We start from the raw sequence: 18,685 nt of genomic DNA on the forward strand, positions 1-18,685 counted from the left end.
AGAGCCCAAGAAAAGGAAATCTGTCACTACTTCCACCTTTTCCCCCTCTATTTGCCCTGAAGTAATGGGGCTGGATGCCATGATCTTAGTTTTTTTTTTTTTTTAAATATTTAGTTTTAAGCCAGCTCTTTCATTCTCCTCCTTCACCTTCATCAAGAGTCTCTTTAGTGCCTCTTCACTTTCTACCATTAGAGTGCTATCATCTGTATATCAGAGGTTGTTGATGTTTCTCCTTGCCTATCTTGATTCCAGCTTGTAACTCATGCAGCCTGGCAGTTCTCATGCTGTGCTCAGTGTACAGGTTAAACAGGGTAACTGCAGACAGCCCTATTGTACTCCTTTCTCAATCTTTTTTTTTTTTTTTTAGCAGTAGCTATTTGCATTTGCTTTATTATAGTTATTCAAAAAGTATCCTACAAGTCAGGCTTTGTTATTGTTGTCCAGTCAGTAAGTCATGTCCAACTCTTTGTGACCCCATGACCTGTAGCACACAGGGTTCCCTGTCCTTCACTATCTCCCTGAGTTTGCTCAAATTCATATTCATTGAATCGATGATGCTGTCTAACCATGTCATCTAATTCAGACTTTATATTACTTCTAATGGTCCTTCTCTGTTATGTTTAAATCAATTAAGTTTTTTAAATTTAAATTTATTTATTTTTGACTGTACTGAGTCTTTGTTGCTTAGAGGGATTTTCTTTTTCTAGTTGCAGCAAGCAGGACTACTCTCTACTTGTAGTGCAGGCTTCTCACTGTGGTAGTTTTTCTTGTTGTGGAGCATGGGCTCTAGGGCATGCAGGCTTCAGTAGTTGTGGCACATGGGGTCTCTAGTTGTGACTCCTGGACTCCAGAGAACAAGCTTAGTTGCTTTACAGCACATGGGATCTTCCCAGATCAGGGATCAAACTCATGTCTCCTGCATTGGCAGGCAGATTCTTTACTCCTGAGCCACCAGGGAAGCCCTAAATCAGTGTAGTTGTTGTTGTTGTTGTTTTTTCTCAAAGTTTATTTATTTTTAGTTGAAGGATAATTGTTTTACAGAATTTTTTCATTTTCTCTCAAAACTAAAGGTGAATCAGCCATAATTATACATATGTCCCCTCCCTCTTGTACCTCCCTCCCATCTCCATCCCCATCCCACCCATCTAGGTTGATACAGAGCCCATGTTAGAGTTCCCTGAGACAGAGAAAATTCTCATTGGTTATCTATTTTATATATGGCAATGTAAGTTTCAATGTTACTCTCTCCATATATCTCACTCTTTCCTCCCCTCTCCCTTTGTCCATAAGTCGGTTCTCTATGTCTGTTTCTCCATTGCTGCCCTGCAAATAATGACTTTGGTACCATCTTTCTAGATTCCATATTGGCATTAGTGTACAATATATATCTTTCTCTTTGTGATGTACTTCACTCTGTATAATAGGCTCTAGATTCATCTACCTCATTAGAACTAATTCAAATACATTCCTTTTTATGGCTGAGTAATATTCCATTGTGTATATATACCACCATTTCTTTATCCATTTATCTGCTGATGCACATCTAGGTTGCTTCCATGTTCTAGCTATTGTAAACAGTGCTACAGGGAACATTGGGGTACATGTGTCTTTTTTGATTGTGGTTTCCTCAGGGTATATGTCTAGGAGTGGGGTTACTGGGTCATATGGTGGTTTTCTTTCTAGTTTTTTTTTTTTTTTAAGGAATCTCCATACTGTCTTCCATAGTGGCTGTATAAATTTACATTCCCACCAATAGTGCAAGAGGATTCCCTTTTTTCCACACCCTCTCCAGTATTTATTGTTTGTAGACTCTTTGATGATGGCCATTCTGAGTGGTGTGAGGTGATATCTCATTTGCATTTGTTTTGATTTGCATTTCTCTAATATGAGCAATATTGAGCATCTTTTCATGTGTTTGTTAGCCATCTATATGTCTTCTTTGGAGAAATGTCTGTTTAGGTCTTTTCCCCACTTTTTGATTGACTTGTTTGTTTTTTCTGCTATTGAGTTATATAAGCTGCTTGTATATTTTGGAAATTAATCCTTTGTCAGTTGTTTCATTTGCTATTATTTTCTCCCATTCTGAGGGTTGCCTTTTCACCTTGCTTATAGTTTCTTTTCCTGGAAAAAGTTTTAAGTTTAATCAGGTCCCACTTGTTTACTTTTGTTTTTATTTCCATTACTCTAGGAGGTGAGTCATAGAGGATCTTGCTTTGATTTATGTCATCGAGTATTCTGCCTGTGTTTTCCTCTAAAAGTTTTATAGTTTCTGGTCTTACATTTAGGTCTTTAATCCATTTTGAGTTTATTTTTGTGTATGGTGTTAGGAAGTATTCTAATTTCATTCTTTTACATGTAGCTATCTGTTTTCCCAGCACGACTTATTGAGGCTCTTGTTTCTCAATCTTGAACCAATCAGTTGGTTCATACAGGTTGCTACCTGTTGCTTCTTGACCCATATACAGGTTTTTCAGGGGACAGGTAAGAGGGTCTGGTATTCTCATCTCTTTAAGAGCTTTCATTAATTTGTTATGATCCACACAGTCGGAAGCTTTAGCATAATCGATGAAACAGACATAGATGATTTTTGGCATGCCCTTGCTTTCTCTGTGATCCAGCAAATACTGTCAATTTGATCTCTGGTGCTTCTTCCTTTACTAAACCCAGCTTGCTGGAAGTTCTTGATTCAAATAATGCTGATGCCTAGCATGCAAGTTTTTAAACCTGACTTTTACTAGTATGGGAGATGAGTGTAGTTGTCTGATAGTTTAGCACATTCTTCAGTACTACCCTTCTTGGGAATTGGGATGAGGATTAACCTTTTGAAGTCCTGTGGCCACTGCTGGGTCTTCCAGATTTGCTGACATATTGAATGCAACACCATGATGGCATCATCCTTTTGGGTTTTGGACAGTTCTACTGAATTCTGTCGCATTCTCTAGCTTTATTAACAGTAGTTAATAAAGTAGGTAAGGTCCTCTTGACTTCACACTCCAGAATGTCTGGCCCTGGGTGACTGACCATACTATCATAATAATCTGGTTCATTAGGATCTTTTTCGTACAGTCCTTATGTGTATGCCTTCCATCTCTTCTTGATCTCTTCAGCATCTACTAGGTCTCTACCATTGCTGTCCTTTATTGTGCCCATCTTTGGCCAAAATTTCCCCTTGATATTTCTAATTTTCATGAAGAGATCTCTATTCTTTTTCCTTCTCTTGTTTTCTTCTGGTTTTATGCACTGTTCATTGATTAAGGCCTTCTTGTCTCTCCATTTTCCTGTGGAACGCTGCGTTTAGTTGGATGTACCTTTTCCTTTCTCCCTTGGTTTTTGCTTCTCTTCTTTCTTAAGCTATTTTAAAGCCTCCTGAGATAGCTTCTTTGACTTCTTGCTTTTCTTTTTCTTTGGCATGGCTTTGTTCACTGCCTCCTGTACAGTATTATGGACCTCTGCCCATAGTTCTTCAACCATGCTGTTAATTAGATCTAATCTTTTGAATCTATTTGTTACTTCCACTGCATATTCATAGGGGATTGGATTTCAGTTATATACAACTGTTCTACTGGTTTTCTCTGCATTCTTTAGCTTAAGCATGAATTTTGCTATGAGAAGCTGATGAACAGCTTCCAGGTCTTGTTTTTTTCCGACTGCATACAGCTTCTCCATCTTTGACTACAAAAAATGTAATCAATCTGATTTCAGTATTGACCATTTGGTGATGTTAATGAGTAAACCCGTCTCTTGTGTTGCTTAGAAAGGGTATTTGCTCTGACGAGGGCATTCTCTTGGCAGAACTCAGTTAGCCTTTGCCCTGCTTCATTTTGTTCTCCAAGGCCAAACTTGCCTGTCACTCCAGGTATCTCTTGACTTCCTTCTTTGGCATACCAATCCCTACTGATGAATAGAACATCTGGTTTTGGTGTTAGTTCTAGGAGGTCTTCTAGGTCTTCATAGGACTGATCAACTTCAGCTTCTTTGGCATCTGTGGTAGGGGCATAGGCTTGAATTACTATCATGCTGAATGGCTTGCCTTGGAAAGAACCAAGATCATTCTGTCGTGTTGGAGGTTGCACCCAAGTAGAGCATATCAGGATTCTTTTGTTGATTATGATTTCTCCTCCATTTCTTCTATAGGATTCTTGCCCACAGTAATTGATACAATGGTCATCTGAATTCAATTCACCCATTCCTGTCCAGTTTAGTTCACTGTTACCCAGGATGTTGATGATTATTCTGTCATTAAGTTAGTAAAAATATAAAGTAGAGCTAATAAGTTAATATGAATACAGAAAGTCCTAGTGTAGTCACTAAGAAAATAAAACTTAAACTATATCATTAATGCAAGCCAAATGCTACACTGAAAAATTTCATTTATAAATGAAGGCAATAAAGATAAAAAGAAGGACAAAAAACATGAATTTTGGAAAAAATAAAATAGTTATAAATTTGATCATATTAATAATGATGCAAAACGCTAGGCTGGATGAAGCACAAGCTGGAATCAAGATTGCCAGGAGAAATATCAATAACCTCAGACACACAGGTGACACCACCCATATGGCAGAAAGCAAAGATGAACTACAGAGCCTCTTGATGAAAATGAAAGAGAAGAGTGGAAAAGCTGGCTTAAAATTCAACATTCAGAAAACTAAGATGATGACATCCGGTCCCATGACTTCATGGCAAATAGATGGGGAAACAATGGAAACAGTGAGAGACTTTATTATTATTATTATTATTATTATTATTTTTGCTCCAACATCACTGCAGATGGTGACTGCATCTATGAAATTAAAAGACACTTGCTCCTTGGAAGAAAAGCTATGTCCAACCTAGGCAGCATATTAAAAAGTAGAGACATTACTTTGCCAACAAACGTCCAGTCAAAGCTATGGTTTTTCCAGTAGTCATCTAGGGATGTGAGAATTGGACTATAAAGAAAGCTGAAGCCCAAGAATTGATGATCTTAAACGTGGTGCTGGAGAAGACTTTTGAGAGTCCCCTGGACTGCAAGGAGATCAAACCAGTCAATCCTAAAGGAAATCAGTCCTGAATATTCACTGGAAGGGCTGATGCTGAAGCTGAAGTTCCAATACTTTGGCCACCTGATGCGAAGAACTGACTCATTGAAAAAGACCAAGATGCTGGGAAAGATTGAAGGAGGGAGGATAAGGGGATGACAGAGGATGAGATGGTTGGATGGCATCACCGACTCAATGGCCATGAGTTTTAGCAAGCTCTGGGAGTTGGTGATGGACAGGGAAGCCTGGAGTGCTGCAGTCTATGGGGTTTCAAAGGATCAGACACAACTAATTGACTGAACTGAACTGAATAATTATGTAAATTATGAATGAATTGAACAATCTAATCAAAAAGCAAATATTCTGAGACTAGATAAAAAACAAAGATAAAACTATATGCTCTCTACAGGAGACATAATTTAGAGTCAAAGATATACATTTTAAATGAAATGACTGAAAAATACATATAATGCAAACATCAACCAAAGAGATAATTGGGTATACTGTACTAAGGAAAAAAAAAGATTTTTATTAAAAACTGATACTAGGGGTAAAGAAGGACATTTCATAATGATAAAAAGGGGACTCTATTAGGAAGACATAATAATTATATATGCACCTAGCAAAACAACAGAAAAATGCATGGAGGAAAAAAAAACTGATAGAATTGAAGAAAGAAATAGACAATTCAACAATAATTGCTATACTTTACTAATCCACTTTCAATAATGGATAGAAAGACTAGGCAGAAGATCAACAATGAAATAGAGATCTTGAATGATAATATAAACCAGATGGACCTAACAGACATCTATAGAGCAATTTATCCAATACAGGATATGCATTCTTCTTAAGGGTGCAGGGAACATTCTCTAGAATACCCTATATGCTAGGACATAAGATAAACCTAAATAAATATTAAAGGGTTCAAACCATATCAAACCCATCCTCTGAATATAATAAAATTGGAAAACAAAACATCTTGAGAAACAGACAAATATGTGGAAGTTAAACAGCATACTCCTAAATAATCAAAGGGTCAAAGAAAGAATCACAAGAGAAAGTAGAAAATACATCTGGCTCTTCAACAGTGCGGGGTTTAGGGCAACCACCTTTTCTGCAGTCGAAAATCCATATATAACTTGTAGTTGGCCCTCTATGTGGTTCTTCCAAATCCGTGATTTCACCTCTGCAGATTCAACCAGCTGCAGATGGTGTAGTGCTGCAGTGTTTACTGTTGAAAAAAAATTCTAAATTTGCTCCATCCAGTATTTGCTCATGACAAATTTCATGTTTTGCATCTTTGACAGGAAAATGACAGAAATGATACTGTGTTCATATAATCTCATTCTATCAGGTGGTTCATGATTTCAGTGTGTCCCAATATTGATGATATTCACTTGGGTCACTTGATTAAAGTGGTTGCTGACAAGATTTTCCACTGTCAAGTTACTCTCCCCTATCTTGTATTTTAAAAATTTTTTGTATTTTAAAGTATATAAATATTTTATGCCTCACCAAAATTAGTTGTATTAATTTATTTGTGTCTATTTGATTAAGGGTCTCTTATTTTACTAAATGAATCAAGATCTGTCACTATTGTTATTTACTTCGAAGTTCACATTGTTCCAGCCTCAGACAGTGAGAACCCCCTTAAGCCTGGCTCTCTGTCCTTTGGACATCTCTCCATCGTTCTCTGAAAATTTGATGCTTTTGGTACAAGATATTCCAGGCTCATCTTATACTTTTCCTGTCCTACCCATGGAATTAACAATTTCTCCAAGAAGTCTCAAGTATTTTTAGTGGAAAATGAAATTTAGAATCCAGTATATGAGATCTGTATGTACTCATTATTTCCCAGTTCCTCTCATTGACACAGTCTGGGAAGTGTACATGTGTGTGCATGCCTGTGTGTGTGTGTGTGTGTGTATCCTCCTGATATAGCTCAGACTCTGATATCACAAAATGCTGGATTGTGCCCAACTCACGTGAATGCCTTTCTCAACATATCCAGGCTCTGACACCCTCTCCAGGCAACCCTTATATAAACATACCCCCTCACCCTGCCTGGGCTCTGATACTCTGCACTGGAACACCCCATGTGCAGATACTCTCCTTGTTCCACTCAGACTCTGACTGCCCACACAGAGCCGGCCCACCTCCATCCATGGATGCCCTCCTCACCTTGCTTGGCCTCTGACTTTCTACACAAATCTGCCTCCTCCTTGTGGATTTCATCTTCTCTGGACTGAGGCTTTTACTCTGTATGCCTAGCCAGCTTCCTATTTAATATCCTCTGGGCTAAACGGACTCTTGTAGCAAGCTGCTCTGCTCTGTGAATGTCTCCTAATCCCACTTTGGCACCAACTGCCCATTACACGTCCTAGCATGGACATCCTTTTTTCCTTACTCAAATTCTGACATCTCATGCTACACATGCTACACCCTATTTGAGTTCTGACTCCCCATACTAGGCTACTCTGACTTCATGGATATCCACTTCACCCCTATTTCACTTCTAACATCTCACTCTGGCCCATTATGCCTCTAGGACCCCTGTCATGGATATCTGTCTTGATTGATCTCATCTAATCATTTGTGATGAGTTTCTTAGCAAGAGGGAGAAGGGGAAGACAGAGGGGGTTCTTGAATTGAATTTTGAAGCATAAGTGAGCATTGCAATCAAAGATAGATAAACCACATTTCAAGTAGGGAACTTGATATGTGAAAAATGGGGTATAGAAAAATAATTCTTCAAGTTTATATTTTTTTTCTCAGAGGGTTACTATATAATGCATCAACATTAGTTGAAGAAAATTTCTTCTCCCAGTGTAAAATGACACCTTCTACCTTTATCATATTCTTAATGAGTATGTGTGTCTATGTATCTTAGTGCATTTGGGCTGCTATAACAAAATACCAGGCATAGAGGTGCTTGTGAATAACAGAAATTTATTTCTTACAGTTCTGGAGGCTAGAGGTATAAGATCAGGGTAGCAGTATGGCCAGATGAGGGTCCTTTTCTGAATTGCAAACTTCTCTCCTATAGGAAGTCTCCTGTGTATGAACAAGTTCCATTCTAAGAGTGCACTTTTAAGCCCAATTTGTTCATAAGTCCAGCAAAGTTAGCCTTAGTACCCAAATAACAGAATTGGCTGTATACTGCTGCTTTTTTAAAAAATTAATTTTTTTATTGAAGGATAATTGCTTTACAGAATTTTGTTGTTTTCTGCCAAACCTCAACATGAATCAGCCATAGGTATACATATATCCCCTCCTTTTTGAACTTCCCTCCTATCTTCCTCCTCTCTAGGTTGATACAGAGACCCTGTTTGAGTTTCCTGAGCCATACAGCAAATTCCCGTTGCTTTCTACTTTACATAAGGTAATGTAAGTTTCCATGTTACTCTTTATATCCATATATCATCTATATCTATATCTATATCTCTCTCTATATATATCTTCATGTATACTCTTTACTCCATATATCTCACTCTCTCTTCCCCTCTTCCCATGCCCATAAGTCTATTCTCAATGTCTGTTTCTCCACTGCTGCCCTGTAAATAAGTTCTTCAGTACCATTTCTCTAGATTCCATATATATGGGTTATGATATTTCTCTTTCTCTTTCTGAGTTACTTCACTCTGTACAATAGGTTCTAAGTTCATCCACCTTATTAGTGAAGTGAAAGTCACTCAGTTGTGTCCAACACTTTGCGACCCCATGGACAATACAGTCCATGGAAAATTCCCCAGGCCAGAATACTGGAGTAGGTAGCCTTTCCTTTCTCCAGGGGATCTTCCCAACCCAGGAATCGAACCCAGGCCTCCTGTATTGCAGGCAGATTGTTTACCAGCTGAGCCACAAGGGAAGCTGATCCACCTTATTAGAACTGACTCAAATTTTGGAACTGACTCCTTTTTATGACTGAGTAATATTCCACTGTGTATAAGCACCAGAACTCCTTTATCCATTCATGTGTTGATGGACATCTAGGTTGCTTCCATATTCTAGCTATTGTAAATAGTGCTGGAATGAACAATGGGATACATGTGTCTTTTTCAATTTTTGTTTCCTCAGGGTATATGCCTAGGAGTGGGATTGCTGGGTCATAGGGTATACTGCTCTTTTACACGTGCTTTCAGACATCCTGGGCTAGAAATCAACATAGGGTTCTAATGTACTCTATACAGGACTCTGCTGTAAAATACACAAAAGCACAACCCCCTGTAGAGGATGCACACATATGACAATGTCCAACAGACACGTGAATTAACTTACGTCACTGGACATGGGAATGCAAGTTTGAATCTTTGAAATTTCAGTTTGAAGATTCCTATGGAAGGAACTTACTGTGTTCTCACATGGCAAAAGGAGCTTTGGAGCTCTGTGAGTTCTCTTTGTAAGAGCATTAATCTCCGTTCTTGAGGGCTCCACCCTCATGACCTAAATATCTCCCTAAGGCCCCACCTTCTAATATCATCACACTGGACATTAGGTTTACAACATGAATTTTGGGGGGTGCCACATTCCTACAAAAGCTGTATGTGTGTGTATTTGAGTTGATTTCTGCTTTCACTTCTTACCTCATGAGCTGTAAGTCTAACCATGTACCAGTACTAGTCGTATACCAGTACTTTTCTATGGAAGCATGTAAGCTATCCATACGCTTTAAAATCTAGTAAGGACAACCTTCATGCTCATTCATCTTCTTTTTCAGAAATGTCCTGCCTCTTATAACATGTTTATTTCTCCACATATATTATAGAATTAGCTTATTTCTCATACCAATCATATTAGTACTTTTGTTGAAATCTCATCATAACTTCAGAATAATTTGGGTACAATTGATATCTGTATAAAATCTGTTCATACTCCCAAAAGATACATCTTTCCATTTTATCATGCATTTCATTGTGTTTTTCAGTAGGATTTCAGAATTTTCTTCAAATAGCTATTGCATATTTGTTCTTAAATATATTCTTAATGTTTATCTGTTTCTAGCTACTATAAATGGTGTCTTCCATTATAAATGTAATTGGTTGTTAGTGTGTAGGAAGACAGTTCTGTATATTATTATTTTTATCCAGCCATATAGCTCAATTTCCTTAAAATACATCTGTCCCTCAATATTTGTGGGAGATTGGTTATAAGACACCACCGCCAAAGATCAAATACCCAAATCCACAGATGTTCAAGTCCCTTATAATAAGTAGCATAGCATTTTAGTATTTGCATATAAACTGCACATATCCTGTCATAGACTTTAAATCATCTCTAGATTACTTATAATACCGAGTACAATGTAAATGATATGTAAAAGTTGACAGCATGTGGTAAATTTGAATTTTGATCTTTGGAAATTTCTGGAACTTTTTTGAATAAATATTTTTAATCCACACTTCGTGAATCCCTGCATGCAAAACCCATGGATAGGAAAGGGTGACTGCATAGAGTACTTTTCTTTGGAGTCTCCTGTCATCAGCAAATAATGTTAATGTTACCTCCATTGCTCTATGTTTTAAAAATAAACTTTAAAAAACCTTAGAATGATTTTACTAACAAAAAAGCGAAGATAGTTGCTGTGTATCAGAAAGCTCTAAAATATCACGCATATTGTTATAAATTAGAGTGCCTACTTTATTTCTAAGATTTTTTTCGTATTAAGATTTTCTTAGTTTTTACCCAATGTCCTTTTTCTGATCCAGGAACCCATCCCAGATCCTACATTGTATGTAGCAGATGTCTCTTTAGGCTCTTCTTGGATGTGACAATTTCTCAGACTTCCTTTATTTTTCACGACCTTGATAGTTTTGAGGAGTACGAGTCAGGCATTTTATAAAATGTTCCTCAACTTGGATTTGTCTGATGCTTTTCCTATTAGCCTGGGACTATGGATTTTTGGGGGGGTCTTCCTTGTGGTTCAGCTGGTAAAGAATCCACCTGCATTGGGGGAGACCTGGGTTTGATCCCTGGGTTGGGAAGATCCCCCAGAGAAGGGAAGGCTACCCACTCCAGTATTCTGGCCTAGAGAATTTCATGGACAGTATAGTCCATGGGGTTGCAAAGAGTCAGACATGACTGAGTGACTTTCATTTTCACTTTCACTTCACAGGTTTGGGGGGAGGAAGACTGCAGAGATGGAGTGTCCTTTTTTACCACATAATACAATCTACATGCCTTATCCCTGGTAATGTTGACCTTGACCACTTGGCTGAAATAGCGTTTGTCAGGTTATTCCACTGTCAAGTTACTCTTTTTCTCCCTCTCCATATTGTTGTATTTTTTGGAATGAAGTCACCATGTGTAACTCATTCTTAAGGAATAGGGAGTTACACTCCACCTCCTTGAGAGCACAATTACCTAAGTCAATTATCTGAAATTCTTCTGCAAGGGAAATTGATCTATTCTCTCACATGTATTCAATCATTTATTTATATCAGTATGGACCTGTAGATATTCACTTTATACTTTGGGGTATAATCCCAAAAGATAACTTACTTAATTTATTACGTTGCTCATTTTGTTATAGCTTTGGCCATTGGAAGCTCATTCCTGTCTTCTTTGACATAACCCTGTTACTTCAGGGCTTTTTTATCTTTTTTTTTTAATTTTTTAAGCACTTCCTTTTTGATACAATAAGATTCCCCCAGACTCCTCTTCTATATTTCCTCTCTGAGCCCTACAATCAGTAATTTCTCCAAGAAGCCTGGTTCCTTTTATTGGAAAAGAATATTGGGAACCAAGATCTGTGCTTATTTCTACATAATTGTTTCTTTCAGATTTTGGGAGTATCATTTCTCTTAAACCCTTTCGGCTAAGAAGTTAAAGAAATATATGTATGTATGCTCATGTGCCATCTGTTTCACTGTTCAAGTATGCACGTGTAACAATATCAGGATTGTTAACCTGTACCCCTACGAGAAACAACACTATCAACTAGATTACACTGCTTTTATATTTTACTTTCAGTCTTGCAAACTCCATTCATTTCCAAAGTTACTTAAGTCAGGGGATCTTAGTGAGGTGGTTTCATACATTTGTAATATAATTCCATTCTTTAGTCAAATTCTGCATTCCATTCTTGACGTCAAAGTTTTTAAAAATATACATGCATTGATTTAATTGTGTGCTGTAAGGTTCTTCCAATTTTCACAAATATGTAGTGTCATGTATTTTCCATAACATCATACAGAATAGTTTCACTGCCCTAAAACAGCCTCTATGCCTGGAGAAGGAAATGGAAACCCACTCCAATATTCTTGCCTGGGAAATCCCAGGGATTGAGGAGCTGGTGGGCTACTGTCCATGGGGTCTCAAGGAGTCAGACACGACAGCGACTGAGCTCAGTCATTTTTAGGAACAGTGTAGCCACACAAAACACATCAGTGGCTTCTAGTTTGTGGCCTCTGGTTTAATATCTTACTTTCCCACTTGTCCCTCTGCTCCATAGGGGCACATGCCCATGGACCTGCTCTGCTCAGCCCAGGGTCTGGATTCAACAAATGGAATAATGAAAATCGAAGATAGAACCACCCTCCCAGTAGAGCACCAGGTTGAGAAAGAATACACTGTCACGGAAATGGCATTCTGTCACTCCCCACCTCTTTTTCAATTGCCCTCTGGGAATGTCGCCATTTCCCTTTAAGCCCTACTCCCAATTGACCCCCACAAGCCTCCTTACCCTCTGCCCTGAAGTCATCACAATGACCACATGGGTTCTGGCTGGGGCGGGGCCCACTGTGACATCACCAAGGGCCAAGCTTGGCTGGTCCTCAGTCTCCAGGTGCCAGGGCAGACCAGCACACCAGGAGCTGTTTCCTCTCGGCTCACCATGTGGTCCGTCAAATGGTTCCTGTGCTTTTCCATGGCTGTTACGTATGTCTACGCTTTAATGTTTACTTCCCTGAGAGAGAAAGCCGAAGAACTCCAGAGTCAGGTGCTCTGCGGAGGACACTGTCTAATTCAGCAGAATCAACCAGAGCATGCCCAAGACTGGTTTAAGATCGTGTTGCTCGGGCTTTTCTTCATTGTGCTCATGTACGTGACAGTGGAGCTGACAGGAGAGAGTGGTGAGAGTAATGTGCAGACTCCTCCTGCCCGTCAGGGTGGTTCATTTGGCTCTCTGGGACAGAAAAAGAAAAAGGCCTCCCCAGACAAAGACTGTATGTTCGCTACCTTAACCCAGCTCGAGATGGACCTTGTGAAATTTGTGTCCAGGGTGCGGAATCTGAAACTTGCCGCGGCAACCTGCGATAACCTCAACCCTCCCAATGTTGAGGTTCCCGCAGCACACAATAACATTACACTGTATGAACTCTGGTGCGACGAAGACTCTGAATGAGTGGATGTGTGTGTCAAAGTAGGAGAGGATAAGGCGTTGACATAACTTATCCAAACGAATAAAACTCTTCTGAAGCAAAAGAAAGAAGCCTCTGATAATTTTTATTTGCTCTACAGTTTGACCTTTTCCAGAGCGTCCTATAATTGGCAGCATGCAGTGTATAACCTTTTCCAGACTAGCTTATTTTACTTAATAACATTCATTCAGGTTTCATCCATTTCTTTTTGTGATTTGATAGTTCATTGCTTCCAATTTGTGGGTGAGAGAGTATGAATTAAGCTGTTATAAAATTCATGTGCATGTTTTTGTGTGGGCATTAACTATCAAATCATTTGCTGAACAATCTAGGAGTGTAACTGATAGATCATGTTGTATAACAACTCTATATATATATGTATAATAACTCTGTAAGAAATTGCTTCCAAAGTGATTCTACCATTTTGCAATCCACTGACAACGAATGAGAGTTCCTATTGTTCCTCATCTTTGCCAGTAACTGGTTTGTCAGATTTTTGTATTTGACCATTCCATTAAATGTAGTGGTATCTCATTGTTTTAGTTTCACCAGTCTACTCTAAAACGTTGTCTTATTTTCATATTTCCATTGCAGCATTTCCATTGTGTTTTATTACCATCAATTCTTCAGGAGCTTTATCTTTAATCTGAGGTTTAAATAGATCTTCTGCTCAGCAAAACTTCTGCTGCTGTTTACACCATCAGTGATTACTTTGCTTAATTAGTCCTCTAATAATTTTTTCTCGAACGACTCATAACTTGAAATCATGTATAACACTGAGCACGTTTTCTTTTCCCAAGTATCGCTTTGTCCACTAATGTTGAATGTCTCCACGCAAAAGTTTAAGTTCAGCATGAACTCGCTTCCCCCATTTTTTTTGGTTTGTTTAGATCCTCTTATATACTTACTAGATGTTAACCAAGTCTGTATTTGTACCAGTTACAGTTGCAGTGGTACATTTACCCTGAAGTTTTATTACAAGCAAATATGTATTTTATCAGAATCTTGACTTATTATGTGTCTTCTTCATATAGTTTTGAAAAACTACATGCTCATTATTCAAGTTTTTAATAATCTGTGCCTCTTCTCCACTAAGATTCTAATGAGTCAATATGTATTGATAGAACTAGAGAGCAATCATAAAATATGTTGGTATGGTTATTGAATAAGTTATATTTAAAAATGACAGTAACTAAACTGTTTGCTATTGGTAACAATTAATTTTCTCTCAGTGATTTTGTGATTTTGAAGGTCCAAATGCTCTTCGATATAATCCATAAACAGAGAAGATAAATTAGCAAGCACCTAAATGGAACATAGATTTATAGAATGTCTAATGATCAGTTTTAACTAGTTTCACCTAGAGTCTTGTAGTTCAGTTATAAACATTTTTGTTTTTCTGCAGTAAAGAGAATTTGCTAGTTCTCTTGGGGGGAAGACTATTTTACTCAATATTTTCCTATGCTTTTGATTTTCAAGAGAAGAGAAATCTTGAGACACTTGTTTTCTAATGTCTGGTACTGTGCCTAATGAATATTTTTTTCTAATTAATATGTTATCATTAATAAAATGTACATTCTGTTTACTTCCAACACTAATTTAAAGTGACTCATGATAAAAGACATATTTCAGTTAACTATATTTGGGATTGACAGGTACACACTGCTGTATTTAAAATGCATAACCAACAAGGACCTACTCAATAGCACAGGAAACTCTGCTGAATACTCTGTAAGGACATAAACAGGAAAAAAATTTGAAAAAGAATAGATATATGTATAACTGAGTCACTTCGCTGTAGACATAAACTATCACAACATTGCTAACCAATTGTCCTCCAGTATAAAAATAGAATATTAAAAAAGGAAAATACTTTCACTGAAGACAAAAATAGCAATATAAACTAAACAATGTTGAGAATGAGGCAAATGATTATTGTACTCCACAGTACACTAACTTTATCAGTATAAATATTAGTCATTATTTGAAATAGAAGGAAATTAACTCAGCATTGCTCTTTCACATGAAGGCATATACATAAGCAGCTTACTTTAAGTCGTTACCATGGATTGGCCTAGTACAAAGTGAGCCTGAAGTAGACTGGTGGGCTTACTCATTAGAGCACTGAAAATCATCCCACCACCAGTGCAAAAGGCAGCTCAATGGCAAGCCACTACTACTTGAGGTTTTTTTTTTTTTTCATATAGTGTGAGTCTCTTCCCATGAAATCTTTTATCTCTCAAACCTAAGATAAGGACACAATAAAGGACAGAAACGGTATGGACCTAAAAGAAGCAGAAGGTATTAAGAAGAGGTGGTAAGAATACATGGAAGAACTATACCAAAATGATCTTAATGACCCAGATAACCATGATGGTGTGATCACTCACCTAGAGCCAGACATCCTGGAATGCAAAGTCATGTGGGGATGAGAAAGCATCACCATGAACAAAGCTAATGTAGGTGATGGGATTCCAGTTGAGCTATTTCAAATCCGAAAAGATGATGCTGTGAGTACTGCACTCAATATGCCAGGAAATATAGAAAACTCAGCAGTAGCCACAGGACTGGAATTGGTCAGTTTTATTGCAATCCCAATGAAAGGCAATGCCAAAGAACATTGAAACGACCGCACAATGGCAATCATCTCTCACGCTAGCAAAGGAATGCTCCAAATTCTCTCAGCTAGGCTTCAACAGACAATGAACTGAGAAATTCCAGATATTCACGCTAAATTTAACAAAGAGGAACTAGAGATCAAATTGGAAACATCCATTGTATCACAGAAAAAGCAAGAGTATCAGAAACACATCTACTTCTGTTTCATTGACTACACCAAAGTATTTTTGTGGATCACAACAAACTGTGGAACATTCTTAAAGAGATGGGGATACCAGATCACCTTACCTGTCTCCTGAGAAATCTGTGTGTGGGTCAAGAAGCAATAGTTGGAACCGGACATGGAACAGCAGACTGGTTCTAAACTGGGAAAGGAGTTCAACAAGGCTGTATATAATCACCCTGCTAATTTAACTTATATGCAGAGTGCATCTTGTGAAATGGCAGGCTGAATGAAGCACAAGGTGGAATCAAGATTGCTGGGAGACATATCAATAACCTCAAATGTGCAGATGACACCGCACTTATGGCAGGAAGCAAAGAGCAACTAAAGAGCCTCTTGATGAAAGTGAAAGAGGAGAGTGAAAAAGCAGGCTTAAAACTCAACATTCAAAAAAGGAAGTTCATGGCATCTGGTCCCATCACTTCATGGCAAATAGATGGAGAAACAATGAAAAGAGTATCAGACTTTATTTTCTTGGGCTCCAAAATGACTGCAGATGGTGAGTGCAGCCAGGAAATTAAAAGATGCTTCTCCCTGGAAGAAAAGATGTGACCAATCTAGACAGCATATGACAAAGCAGAGACATTACTTTGCTGAAAAAGGTCCGTCTAGTCATAGCTATGGTTTTTCCAGTAGTCATGTATGGATGTGAGAGTTGGACAGTAAAGAGAGCTGAACACAGAAGAAATGACTTTTGAACTGGGGAGCTGGAGAAGACTCTTGACAGCCTCTTGGAGTCCAAGGAGATGAAACCAGTCCATCCTAAAGGAAATCAGTCCTGAACATAAATTGGAAGGACTGATGTTGGAGCTGAAGCTCCAATACATTGGCCACCTGATGCGAAAAACTGACTCACTGGAAAAGACCCAAATGCCGGGAAATTTTGATTGCAGGATTCCAAGTGGATGATAGAGGATAAGTAAGTTGGATGGCATCACCGACTCTATATACAGGAGTTTCAGCAAGCTCTGGGAGTTGGGAATGGACAGTGAAGCCTTGAGAGAGTTCAGGCAACTTCCCTAAGATCAAACAGCTCTTAAGTGGAAGTACAGGTCAGATGCCTAAGATCACACAGCTCATACGTAGAAACATAAGGAGGTGAGGCAACTTATCTAAGTTCACACAGCCTATAAGTGGAAGCACAGAGATGTTACAAAAGTGGCTTAAGATCACACACCTCAGATGTGGAGCCACAGAGACCGCACAATTTGCCTAGAACACACTGCTCATAAGGGGAAGCACAGAGAAATCACGCAACATGCCGACTATCACATAGGTTAGAAGTTGAAGCACAGAGAGTTTGTGCAGCTTGTCTAAGGTCACACAGTTCAGAAGGGGAACCATAGAGAGTTTAGGCAACTAACCTAAGGTCACAAAACACAGAAGTGGAAGCACAGAGAGGTTAGCCAACTTGCACAATATCTAACAGCTGAGAAGTGGAAGCATGGAGTTGTTAGGCCACTTGCCAAGGTTACAGAATGCAGATATGAAAGCACAAGAAGTTAGGAAACTTGCCTAAGACATCACGGCTGAGAAGTGGAAGCACAGAGTTCAGGCAACTTGCCTAAGATCAGCTCTTAAGTGGAAACACAGAGTGTTCCATCAAATTGAGGAACTCTGAAGGGTAGACACAGAGAGGATGGGCAACTTGCCTAGGGTAACACAGCTCAGATATGGAAGCAAAGAGCTGTTAGGCAATATACCTAAGGTCACACAGCCCAGAAGTTGAAACACAGAGAGTTGATGTAACTTCCGTAAGATCAAACAGCTCAGATGTTGAAGAACAGAGAGGTCAGGCAACATGCCTAAGAACATGCAGTTCATAAGTGGATGCAAGGAGATGTCTGTCAGGCATCTTGCCTGAGATCATACACCTCAGAAGTAGAAGCACAGAGAGATTAGCCAACTTATGTAAGATCAAACAACTGCAAAGTGGAGTGGAAGCACCTAGGGTTAAGCAAATTTTTATGGTCACATAGTTCAGATATGTGATACACACAAACTTTCAATTTTCCCCAAGTAGCACAGAAGTGGAAGCATAGGGGGGTTAGGCAACTTGCCTCGAGTCACAGAGCTCATATATGTAAGCACAGAGATGTCAGGTAACTTCTCTCGATTACACCACTCAGCTGTGGAAGCACAGAGAGGTCAGGCAACTTCCTGAAGATCAAACTGCTCAGAAGACGAAGCCACAGAGGTCTCAGGAAACTTGCTAATATAACACAGATCACAAGTGGAATCACAGAGAGGTCAGCCAAATTGCCTAAGATCACACAGCTGACATGTGGAAACACAGAGGTAGGGAACTGCCATAAGATCACACAGCTCAGATGTGGAGACACAGAGATGTCAGGCAAATTACCTAAGATCACACAGCTTCAAAGTGAAAGCACAGAGAGATCAGGCAACTTACATAAGTTCATGCAGTTCAGAAGTGGAAGCATGGAGGTTAGCAAACTTGC

The 18,685-nt window shown here is 38.7% G+C and overlaps 1 protein-coding gene across 1 annotated transcript; it reads left to right on the top strand.

Moving 5' to 3' along the window:
• Positions 1-12,735: 12,735 nt before the first annotated feature.
• Positions 12,736-13,365, top strand: LOC122689473 (protein FAM209A-like). Its single transcript, XM_043895917.1, has one exon. The coding sequence runs from the start codon at positions 12,736-12,738 to the stop codon at positions 13,363-13,365; it is 630 nt and encodes a 209-aa protein (XP_043751852.1).
• The last annotated feature ends 5,320 nt before the right edge of the window (positions 13,366-18,685 follow it).

The sequence above is a fragment of the Cervus elaphus genome, chromosome X, assembly GCF_910594005.1.
Source record: "Cervus elaphus chromosome X, mCerEla1.1, whole genome shotgun sequence".
Taxonomy (NCBI): domain Eukaryota; kingdom Metazoa; phylum Chordata; class Mammalia; order Artiodactyla; family Cervidae; genus Cervus; species Cervus elaphus.